General features: G+C 48.0%; 1 protein-coding gene across 4 annotated transcripts; it reads left to right on the forward strand.

Moving 5' to 3' along the window:
* Window positions 1-3,896: 3,896 nt before the first annotated feature.
* PDP2 (pyruvate dehydrogenase phosphatase catalytic subunit 2) lies at window positions 3,897-9,767 on the forward strand. 4 transcript variants are annotated; one of them, XM_050328222.1, is made up of 2 exons: window positions 3,897-3,955; window positions 7,662-9,767. In XM_050328222.1, exon 2 carries the CDS (start codon window positions 7,717-7,719, stop codon window positions 9,319-9,321), a length of 1,605 nt encoding a protein of 534 aa, XP_050184179.1. In that variant the 5' UTR covers window positions 3,897-3,955; window positions 7,662-7,716; the 3' UTR covers window positions 9,322-9,767. The 4 variants fall into 4 exon arrangements, with proteins under 4 accessions (XP_050184179.1, XP_050184177.1, XP_050184180.1 ...); XM_050328220.1 differs by lacking the exon at window positions 3,897-3,955 and adding an exon at window positions 4,357-4,488; XM_050328223.1 differs by lacking the exon at window positions 3,897-3,955 and adding an exon at window positions 4,491-4,598.
* Window positions 9,768-11,933: the final 2,166 nt, after the last annotated feature.

The following is an 11,933-nucleotide window of genomic DNA, read 5'->3' on the forward strand; positions in this document are numbered from 1 at the left end:
ACTCAGTCAAAGGTAAATGAGTGTTGTCATTAATTGTATGTCCCAGTGAAAATTAAGAAAAATTAATTACATGAAGAGATATTTTCAAATGTAGAAGGTCTTTCAAAAGAACCTTACCCATCTGATAGCCTGAATACATTTTATGAGGGGCAGATTTCAAATAGTTTCCTCCTTAAAATGTAATGAATATTAATTACCATACCCAGCTGCCCCTGAACTGCTGCATCACTGTTATTTGCAGTGTTCCCAGAGCAGGTCACTGAGGGCTGCTTTCAGGGGGTTTTCTCATTTGAGATCTATAAACAGGGCTCTGTTCACTCAGTCTCCCACACTTTGCACTTGCACACCAAAACTCTGTCCAGTTTTTCCCCAGCCAGAACCACTCAGTCTAATAAAATAAAATAGGAGTTTATTTAACCCCCGAGAGTGTCCTCTCTGTGACCTGAACACAGTACTTAAGCTTCTTTGAGGGTGGTTTAGGCATGAGCAACAGAAGGATAATGTTTAGCTCCCAAGGTTATTGTAAAAGCTCAGCTATTGTAAAGAGCTTTAAATGCTCAACTGCCCCAAGGTGTTCAGTTCCAGGGGGAAAATGAACTATCCTATTCCTTCAGAAATAAATTTGAATTTACCTACAAGATGGGGTTTTTTTTCAGTTGTTGGATTGAAGAACATTATTTAATTTTTACCATGGTGAAGCAAAATGTAAAAGGAAGCATTTTATATTCTTTGCTGTTTCCTCAGACCCCGATCATCCAATTAAAAAGCACAAATATTGAAGTTCTGTACGGTTTTAAAGCTCTAAGCTCCAATTTAATGCTATTACTGCTATTTGTTTGGAGACTGAACAATTCTAGAACATGTGCTGTGCTGTCCTTTTAGCAGCTGTGCTGAAGGAGACTGAGGCTGACTGGAACTACACCAGCAAGGCTTGGCTTTACAGCTCCTGGGAGGGCAGCTCCTGGCTGAGGGCACAGGAGCTCTCACATTTAGGACAGTGACTCAACTTCCACAGCTGTAAAAAAGCAGATTAAAAATGCCATCTAGTGGCTCTCTGTGTCCACTGATTGCCACAACGCTTCAAATTAATTTTAAGGCAAATTCAGTCGAAATACAACGGATGAGAGAATTTAATTTGAATTATAATAATTTTTTTAAGACTTGAGTGTAATGAAAATCTTGTGTTGACCCTATCTATGCAGTCCTTGAGACTCCTTTGGCAGATAAAAATCAATCTTACAAAAGAAACTTGATAAAGCAGTTATAATTTTTTGTTCCTTGTTTCCCTTCTCTAGGCTCTGCTTGGGAAACTGCACACTACCTTAATTTTGAGCTTTCACAATTTAACAGCTATTGTTACACTTCAACTTCTGGGTTTTTTTCCCCATCCTCTTGCAAGCAGAAAGATTTGTAGGCAGTTTCAGTATGATCCAGCAATACTTTATAATGATCAATTCCGTTATGAGTGTTAATTAATCCCAATAAAAGCCTCAGGGGAAAGGTTTTGCAAGGTACCTCAACAGCAGATGGTGCTTTCCGTGGAGTTCAAAGGTCAGAAAGATAAAAAAAAAGGGACATTCCAGGAAAAAACAAGAGATAAGCCTGAAGAAAATAGGATGTTGTACCTGAGGTTATGTGTTTCCCTCTCTGAGTTCCTCATGCCTGCACAAGGGACCATTTAGTAGGGGCAGGTTGCTCTGCACTGCCTGCAAGAAGAATCCACCCTCGCCCTGGGCAGCCCTTCCAAATGTAGCAATTCAGACCCTGTTCATCCCTTGGAGGGGAAGGAGGTGGAAGGAGGAGAGGGAGGAAAGAAATACAATTCCTTTTTTACTCATGAGCACTTCTTACCAAGCCAGAAGACTTTCCTGCTCTTGAAAGCTGTGGCCAGGAAATTTAAACTTAACTTTTACAGAGCCTTAACAAACACGTATTTCTGTTTAACTCAAACCAACTTGTAAGCACCATCCAGTCAAAATTATGCACGTGGAGGTCAGATCCCATTGCAGCAATCAGATGGACCTTTGCACCAGTGGATTTCCATGGAATTAAACTGGGCCTTCAGATCAACCTGCAGCTACAGCCACCCTGCTCAGCCTCTGCTGCAACAGCAGAAGTGAAATGGAGCTGCAGGGTTGGAGTGTTTTTCCTACCGTCCTCTTTTTGTTGTTGTTCTTGGGTTTTTTTATTGTTGTTGTTCTTGAGTTTTTAGGGTATTTTGCATTTTTTTGGTGGTTTTATTTGGTTGGTTGGATTTGGTTTTGCTTAGTGATTCTAATCTTTGTGTGTCCCCATAACAAGAAATGTTTACAAAGCATCAGGAGTCTCGGGCCTTTCAGGAATATCCGGGAGTCAGTGGAAAGCAATTTATCCCAGCACCTGCTCTGGGGCATCTGTTTGCAGCTTCTGGGAGCAGAAACTGTTCAAAACTGTTCAAATTGCACCAGAGCAGACACAGTCAGTTGTCCAAATGAACAGGTGGGGGGTAAAAAAAAATGTTCCATGGGAAAGAAGGAAACTCCAGTAGTGCAGTCTGGCCTAAAGAAGCAACCTGGAAATCAGTACAAGAATATACTTCCAAAGAAATTCAGAGTTGCTGACTGTACAGGTCAGCAGACAAAATTATACCTTGAAAAAATCTAAATATAGGATTTGCTGCATTTTAATCTATCACTGCACCTTAACACAATACCTGGAATGCCAATAAGAACTTTCTTCTGGCACAGGACATTTGATTCTGAACTTTAGCTCGCCCATACCCAGCAAAGTCAAATCTTAGTTTTACTCAAAGAAACTCAAGTTATAATTTTTTCAATGTAGATTAAGAAGATAGAGCAAAATAGAGCACTATGGCAACCAAGCCACTGTTGCTACTGAAATTTGCCATTTTTATTAGATATTCCTAAAGTCAAAGCATTTTTATTGGGTATTCTTAAAGGCAAAGCTGAGCAATACTGTTTCTTTCCCCAGCTCATATCAGAGAGTGGCATTTTGACTTTAATTATATATCCCTTTGGCTCACCAACATAACCAAACACTCCAAAGCAGAATCTAAATCTCAATTCAATTTAATATCCAGCCCTGTCAAACACCTTCAATGTGGTATTCCCTCTTGTGTTTAGAAAACGTGGAATGAAAGCAACACCTTCTCCTGCAGGACCGGTAATTGTTTCACACTCTTTTACCTGGTTCCCAAATCACTTTAGCTTATGCATATGAGTTTATGAAATGACTGCAGGAACAAACGAGCAGTTTTCAGGCTGCTCTATGAGGTTGGTTTTTTTTTTTTTCCATGCCTGCTAAAATATTTTCTTGGATTTTTTTGTTTGCTTGCTTGTTTGCCTTTCCATTCAACCTGAAACTGTGTTTGTCGTGCTAACAAAAACAAACAAGTGAGAGCTCAGGCTCGGGAAGATGATCTCACACCTTTCCACGTGAGATAACCCTGGAGCACATCCATCTCATCTAGGACACCCGCACCACATTATTCAACAGCAAAACAGCCAGGACAATAAAAAGTGTTAATATCAAAGCCTCTCGTGACTTGTTTGTGAGCCTGTTTTTCCAAAATGACTGTTCCAAGTTAAAGCAGAGGCTACCGAGTAACCCCTCCGTTAACTGCAGGCACTACTCATTAACTCATTAACCACCATGCACTTTGGGCCCATTCCTTCCTCCTGCTACCGGGCCCAAAACCACTCAGTACAAATTTTAACCAAGTCACGCGGAGATCTGAAACCCCAAAAACGGGGAGTCAGCAAAACGAACCTTTTTTGTTCTCCACAATTTAATGGCCTATCGGTTTCCAAAGGGCTTTGCTGTTCGAGCCTCATCAGCTGGTGTCCCCCACCGCACTGCGGAGCAGAGCCGCGCTGAAAAGAAACGAGGAAGTGACGGACCCTGCCTCAAGGGAATAACGAATTTGAACGCTATTAACAGAAGGAAACCCTTGCTGGTGCTTCTCTATTAACGTGCCACTCGCTCCCTTTCCCTCTCGCGCTCCACCCGAGCCCAGCGCCGCGCGGGGCCGGGCCCGGCCCTCAGCACCTCGGGGGCGGCGGGCGGGGGTGCGGGGGGTGCGGGTCCCTCAGCCGGGGTTCGGCCTGCCCGGCCGGGGGTGCGGGGGGTGCGGGGGTGCCGGTGCCTGAGCCCGGGGTGCGGGGTGCGGGTGCTGGTGCCTGAGCCCGGGGTTCGGCTCGCCCGGCCGGGGTGCGGGGGGTGCGGGAGGTGCCGGTCCCTCAGCCGAGGCTCGCCCCAGCCGCCGCGCCCGGCCGGGCACACGGAACATGGCGGAGGGGCCGAGCCGCGCCCGCCCCGCCGTGTCCTGACGGGAACCCGGCGGGCCCGGGGCGGGGCGCCGAGGGCGGGTTGGGCGGCGGGGCTGTCGGTCAGCGCTATCGCGCTATCGGCGTGTCCGTCCGTCCGTCCGTCCGCGCCCACCGGGCGGCCAGCGCGGAACTGCGGGCGGCGTGTGGCGGTGCTCGGCCGGTGGGTGCGCCGGGGACGGGCAGGGCGCTGTGGGGAGCCGAGCCGCGGGCTGAGGGAGCGGGGCCGGGCCTGGCTTGGCGAGGCTGCGGAGGGGCGGCCGGAGCGGGGAGGTGGGAGATGTGCGGGGTAGGGGTTGGTGTCTGGTGCGTGTCTGGGTAATGGTTGGGTGTGGGGGGACAAAGGGGGGCTGTGCGAGGCACAGGCTGTGCGGGCAGGGGGTGTGTGGGTCGGTGTGTGAGGCGGGATGCGTGTGGGGCTGGGGCAGTGGGGAGGTAAGGGTTGGTATGTGGTGGGTGTGCGGGCAGGGGGCGTGTGGGGGGCGGCAAGGGGGTGTGTGTCAGTGTGTGGTGGCTGTGTGGAGGGGCTCAGGGTGTGTGTCTGGGGGCACAGGGTGTGTGTGAGGGGGCACAGGGTGTGTGTGGGGCACAGGGTGTGTGTGGGGGACACACAGGAGGTGTGTGTGGCAGCAAGGGGGGTGTCGGTGGGCAGGGCAGGGGCTGGGGCGGTGCGGAGGCGCTGGGGTAGGGGTCGATGTGTGTTGATGTGTGTGAGGGGACACAGGGGTGTTGGTGTGGTGGTGTGAGGGACCTCAGGGGTGTGTTGGTGGTGGATATGTGAGGGGACACAGAGGTGTGTTGGGTGTGGTGGGTGTGGGGGGACACAGGGGTGTGTCGAGGTGTGTGGTGGATATGTGGGGGGACACAGGGGTGTGTTGGGTGTGGGGGACACAGGGGTGTGTTGGTGTGGGGGACACGGGGATGTTGGTGTGTGGGGACACAGGGTGATGTGTATGGTGTGTGTGGTGGGTGTCGGAGGGGACACAGGGGATGTGTTGGTGTGTGAGGGGACACAGGGGGTGTGTCGGTGTGTGGGGGACACAGGGGGTGTGTCGGTGTGCGGGGCAGGGGCAGTGGGGTGGGTGTCGGTGTGGGCAGTGTCAGGAACATGAGTGAGGGCATTATGGGGTTGTGGGAGTCTGGAGGGGCTGTAAGTCCAAATGTAATGGATATCTGCTATTTTACTGGGAGAGATGGACACTCGTGCTCTGAGTGCCCCAGCGAGCACTCGGACACCTGCGGGCTCAGGCCGGGCTCTGGTGGGACACCGGCTCCCCGGGGAGGCAGCGCCGGGTGCTGGAGAGGGTTTATGTAATTGGCTCTTACATAATGGTGTTCAGCACATCGCTTTAATTAGCACCGCTACCGGGGGTGTCTGGGGCAGCAGCCCCTGCACCCTGCAGGAGGACCCCGAGGCTGTCAGCTCTGCAGTCACGGGCAGGGAATGGGGACTGAGCAGGGCTACCTGACCTTGGGAACCACGTGTGGGAATGGTATTGGCAACTCTGCTGCCAGGAGAAAACTGCTCTGCCTCACTCTGTCAGCCAGCTGGTGGGAACAGGGGAGGTTTGTTTAAAATGCTGTTTCAATCGGCTTTTTGATCAGGAATATGAAAGTCGTCATTGTTGCAATCTTGTACGGTTCACAGGGGCAGGAAGAGGAAGAAGGAAAAACAGGACAGGGAATGGCCTGGAGAAGGTTGGAAAACATGAGGACTTCTTCTGTTGGTGGTTTTTGGGTTTAGCTGTTGCTGGACTTGGCAGTGTCAGCTGCCTTCCTATTATTTTGGCTGTGCTCTCTGCAGTACAACAAAAGGCATAGGTTGTGTTGGAGGTGCCAGTGGCCCAGGAGACTGCAGGCAGAGCTTCAGCAGGGAACTAGTGTTGCCTTTTCCATCTGCTCTCCTGACATCAGCAGTAACATTTGTGTCTTTGCCTGTCCTCAGAGGGTCCCCAGAATTACAGCAGTGGGGTCTGCTGGAATGGTTGTCCACTCTTTTCTGTGTTAAGCATGGGTAGCACACTTCAGAAATGTTTTGTGACACGTTTTGGTTTTCCAAATGGGATTTCAGTAGTCCTTGGTTTGTATCAGTAGGCCTTCTGTTCAGAATAGCTCAAATTCAATTTTAGCTCCTGCTGATTTCTTGGAAAGGTTTTCATGTGTCTGATCTGGCTGGTTTCTTGTTATTCCTTGTGAGGTGCTCTGCTAAAAAAGCAATACTGCAGTAGCATGTGGGGTCTTTGTTTTGACACCCAGAGCACGTGGGAGGCCACCTGAAAGTCACTGAGAGCTCACAGAAATCTGTTGTTCTGGCTGGCTGCTGGTGGGATCTTTTGGGAGTAATTGTGCTTGCAGTGCTACCATACAGTGAATTTTTGAAATCCATGGGGCAAAATTCTGTTGTGAGTAAGCATCTGGTTGTGCTTAGCACTATCCCACAGCCTGAATACCTTATTGAAAGTAGGAGACAATGCATGGACCTCCCCCTGGCAGCAGCAGAACTTCAGCTGTTCAAATGCCCTTGGTTTCAGTGCTGTTGGCAGCAGAGCTCCTCACAGCTGCTGCTTCCAACTGCACCCAGCTGAACAAGCCAAATTGTGAACTGTAAAAGTTGTCAATGTAACTGTTATAACTTTCACTGCATCAAAGTGCACAGTGCCATGGTAAATGCGTTGATGAGCCTGCTGTGGAATCTGCCTTCAGCTGAGTTAAAGGTCCTGCCAGCTGAAGGTTGGGTAAGACCTTGAGGGTAAAAAAAGAAGAACAGCTGAGCTTATAAGCTGTAGCAGAATTGGAAAGGTGGACTGGTCTGTTCTAGTCGTGAGGATCATGGTAGTTCATATAAATCATTAACTGGCCACATCCTTCAGTCTCTCCATAGGGTTTAAGTCCTGATCTTCTCTTGGGTTTGATGCTTACAGTCTATTAATAGAGTTGTACTCTAGCAGGCTTCTTTGAGAGTGGTGCATTAATTGTCAGTTAAGTTCCCATTTTCCAGCTTGTTGGATCTGTTTGCTCTGTGTCATGTTAGATGAGGCTTTTCACTGTGCACTTTCCATAACATTTCTTGTAATGCTGCCAGTTCTTCTGAGCCTTGCCACAAGGAGGAAAAACCTGGAAAGTAAAAATTATCTTTTCTGGTGAGTTAACTGGAGAGGGGCAGTCATATCCTTAAGTGATGGAAATTATATCACTTTTAAGCTGCATTTATAGAGATCTCTTTTGGAATAAAGTTCTGAATGTTTCTGAGAGCTCTGGATGTGCTTTTGTATTGCAATATAGAAAGTTTCTTGTGAACCTTCTAAAGTTTATTCCTTTCCTACACTTGTATTCCAGGCTGTAAGGACGTTCTGTGTTACTGGAGGCAGGTGCTCTATTTCTGGAGTGACTTATGATGTCAAGAACTGTCTCATCCTTGATCTTAAGCTCAGCAAGGAACAGCATCGTTTGCCAAGGGAAAGGACGTTGGTACTCCCTCTGTATCCCAAACAGGAACAAGATAAAATGGAAGCTCGTTGTCTCCAGAACACCCCTCCTCCCTGCTGGGGGCTGCAGCGTGGACAGCCCTCTCCCCTTCCAGAGAGCATTCCGACACACTTCCACCGAGGAGGAACACTTCTCTTTCCAGCTGTCTCCATCGCAGATCAACGACATCCTCCGAGCGGGTGAACTGTCCCATAAAACGCTGGATCTGAGCGGCAAAGGCGCCAGTTCGGTGCTGCGCTTCGAGAGCAACCAGCTGGCGTCCAACAGCCCGATGGAGGACCGGCGCAGCGCGGCCACCTGCCTGCAGACGGCGGGGATGCTCTTCGGGGTGTTCGACGGCCACGCGGGCTCCGCCTGCGCGCAGGCCGTGAGCGAGAGGCTGCTGCACTACATCGCCGTGTCCCTCATGCCCCGCCGGAGCCTGGAGGAGATCGAGCTGGCCGTGGAGTCCATGAAGCCGGTGCGGCCCATCCTGCAGCGGCACAGGCACCCCAATGACGTGGAGTACCGAGAGATCACCTCCTGGTACTTCGAAAACCTGCGGGTGTACTGGCAGCACCTGCTGGACCTGGACACCGAGCCAGGCTTTAGTTTAGAAGAAGCCATGGTGTGTGCGTTCAAAAGGTTAGACTCAGACATATCCCTGGAAGTTCAGGCTCCTCAGGAAAATGAACTGATGAGAAATATCGCCCTCCAAGTAGCCTTTTCTGGTGCAACAGCCTGTGTGGCTCACGTTGACGGAGTGCACCTACATGTTGCAAATACCGGTGATTGCAGAGCGGTTTTAGGGGTTCACGAAGAAGATGGAACGTGGTCTACTCTCCCTCTAACCCGAGACCACAATGCCTGTGATGAATTTGAAATCAGAAGATTGAAGAGAGAACATCCTAGATCTGAGGAGAAAACCCTCTTTGTGAATGACAGATTACTGGGCATCCTCATGCCCTCCAGAGCCTTTGGAGATGTGCAATTAAAATGGAGTAAAGAATTGCAGCACAGTGTCCTTGAGAACAGCTGTGATGTCGAGGCTTTGAACATTTATCAGTACGTTCCTCCAAACTACCACACCCCCCCTTATTTAACTGCAGAGCCTGAAGTCACATACCACAAACTGAGGAGCAAGGATAAGTTTCTAGTTATTGCTTCGGACGGGCTGTGGGAGATGCTGAGCAATGAGAAGGTTGTCAAACTCGTTGCTGGGCACCTCACAGAGCTGAATGTGCAGAAACCACAACTGACTTTTAAGAAGCCGGTTAATTTGGGTTATATGCACAACCTGCTGCTGCAGAGGAAGAGCAGAGGCCTGGCCTCCCTGGACCGCAACATCGCCACCCACCTGATCCGACACGCCATCGGCAGCAACGAGTACGGCGAGGTGGACCCCGAGAAGCTCGCGGCCATGCTCACCCTGCCCGAGGACCTGGCCAGGATGTACCGGGACGACATCACCGTCACCGTGGTGTACTTCAACTCAGACACCATTGAGAGTCACTACAGGAGCAGGGAGTGACCTTGCACTGCTGCTCTCTGGTACCACTGGCAGACTTTGATACTGGAACCATTCCTCCTCTTCTCTCACGGTCGAGCTGTTACCGCTGTTATAATCTGCAGGTTTCTAGATTTTTTTGTTACTTACTACTTTTGAAAACAACTTTGGTGAAAGTTCCCTGGTTCCCAGGTCTCTGTACTCTGAAGGAAAATGATTTCATAAAACTTTGCTGAGATGTAACTGAACTAAAGATTGCTGACCCAGTTCTGATTCCACGAGAGCCTCTGGTAAAACTTGTCAGATGAACAAAGGAGACCAATTCCACTGAGCCTGCTGCAGTTTACCAGAGCTGGATAATAGGTGTGGATGCTGCATGGAGTGGCAGAAAGGCTCTGCTCTTGTGGCAAACAAGCAGCATCCTACTGAAGCACTGTAACTGAATTAAATAAATTAACTACCAAAACTTGCTTGGGTGTGTCCAGTATTTTAACCTACTGCCTCAAACTTGTGAAACCACGTGAAAGAAAGCTGTTCAGAGAGCCCTGGGATTGTTACTCTGCTCTCCTAATTCTCTTCCTTAAGCTAGGAAAAAATTGTATTTTCTTCTGCAATGATTTTGAAGTGTGAATGCACATTCTCTTAACTTTGTGTGAACTTGTGTTCCATCTTTCAGCTCAAACACATGAGGGTCTTCACAAGTCCCTGTTTCAATTTGAACAGTACTAGACTTAGGCATTTAAGTGCTTTACTTAAAAAATATACCCTTTATTAAGTATTGATCTATGGAGTTCCCTTCATCAAATCCACCAACTGGAATTTAAATGAAGTTTGTCAGATCCAGAACTTCAAAAATTCATCTAAATGTAAATATACTGAAGGAGAGAGCACCTTTCTCTTCAGACTTAACTTAGAGGACATAACAGTGCTGATATTCCACCAAAAGATGTTTAATTCTTGCTTTTGGGCATCAGCTTTTCCTTACAGGCCCAGGGTTATTTTCTCTAGTGAGTGTGTGTCCTGCTCTCTGAGCATACATGTGTGTGTGTTTTCTTTCATGCTGTGCTTTCTGGAGTGCCATCCAAGCTTGCAGAGGAGCTTTTGCAGATGGTGCTCTCTGGTGACTGCTCTGCCTTGTTTACTCACAGCAGTAACTGTTCCCCACAAGAAGGTGCATCCTGGGGATACAGGACTGTTTGCTGTTGTTGCTGCTGAATAAGAACTCGTGAGGGTGCAGCAGAGCAGATGAAAATATTGCTTTTCTATTTTCCCTGAACTTCCCTTAAAACAAAAGCTCTGTTCTTCCACAGCTTAGCAGATGAAAAAGTACTTAGATTTTTCTCAAGATCTGAAGTAGGTGGGGCCTTGGGGCTTAAACTGGTAGCCCTTGTGGATGAGGTTTTTTGTACACTTCCACATAAAAATGATTACTGCTTTTTTCAGGCATTTAAATCTGTTTTGAAGATGGGATTAGAAGGAAGGTAAAACTGTTCTAACAAATGTTTGTGCTTTTGACTATTCAGGATTGACTGTAATTCAGTTCTACAGCTGCAGTCACTGAATGCATCCTTAAAAAACCTCTGTTCTGGAAAACTAATTTACTGTTAGTTTTTTTTTCAGCCAGTACATATTGAAGCACATCCAGCAGCTCAGCGTGGAAGCAGATTAAATGAGTTTGTCTGTTGTCCTTGATATCAGCCCAGCAGGGTTTCCTCAGGCAGTCTGCCCCTGGCACCTCTGTGACGAGGCCTGCAGACTTCAGGGGTGTGCAGGAGGTTACAGAGGGGGCTGAAATTCTTGGTGCTGGGCTCCAACTTGCTTTAAAGTGTGCCCTGCCCTCATCCTCGAGGCTGGGGCTGTGCAGATTGAGGATTCATCTGCCTCAGAAAGGCAAACAAGTGAAGGTCAGGCCCTGTGTCACCCTCGAGGGGTCTGGTCTGCCTGCAAGGAGAGGGGAGCCCTAAACTGGGAGTATGCAGGTAAAGCCATAATTTTTAAAAAAACCAACCAACCAAAAAAATCTGAACCAACCTTTAACTAGTTTAACATTATCCTTTTCCACTGTAGGATGATTACAGCATTGCATTTTCTTCCCTAAAACTTAAACCTTGAGTTGAAATACAACTTTGTCACTTTTTTCTCCAGAAAGCCTAAATTATGGTGCTTGTATATATTTAAATATTCAGTCCTCCATAACATAGTTGGAATTTGGGGGGTACCTTTTTTTAACTTCTTTGTAATTAGTGAGGGGGATCACTGCTTTTGTAAATAAAAATATTCATTTCACACTTTAATCTTTATTAAATGGATGGAAGGAAGACAATGTTTTGATTGCTGCACTGGAATGTGGAGTTCTTTCTGCTGAATGTTCTTAGGAGAAGATGCTGCAGATTCCAGGTCAGAGAGCACAAATGTTCCAGCTGGGACAGAAGTAAATAGTTTGAGTAGGTGTGAGTTTGCTTGGAGTGCTTGTAGCTCTGGGGGTTTCCCACAATGGAAATAATTGTTACTCCATGAAAGTAAGGACATCTTGATACTGCTGAGCTTCCACCAAATTATCCAGTCAGCAAAGGGGCACGAGGTCACAAAACATCCAAACTGTGCTTTAGTTCAGCTGACAATTACAGACAGATAAT

This window comes from Myiozetetes cayanensis, unplaced genomic scaffold (assembly GCF_022539395.1).
Source record: "Myiozetetes cayanensis isolate MyiCay16 unplaced genomic scaffold, myiCay2020 scf38, whole genome shotgun sequence".
Classification (NCBI taxonomy): domain Eukaryota; kingdom Metazoa; phylum Chordata; class Aves; order Passeriformes; family Tyrannidae; genus Myiozetetes; species Myiozetetes cayanensis.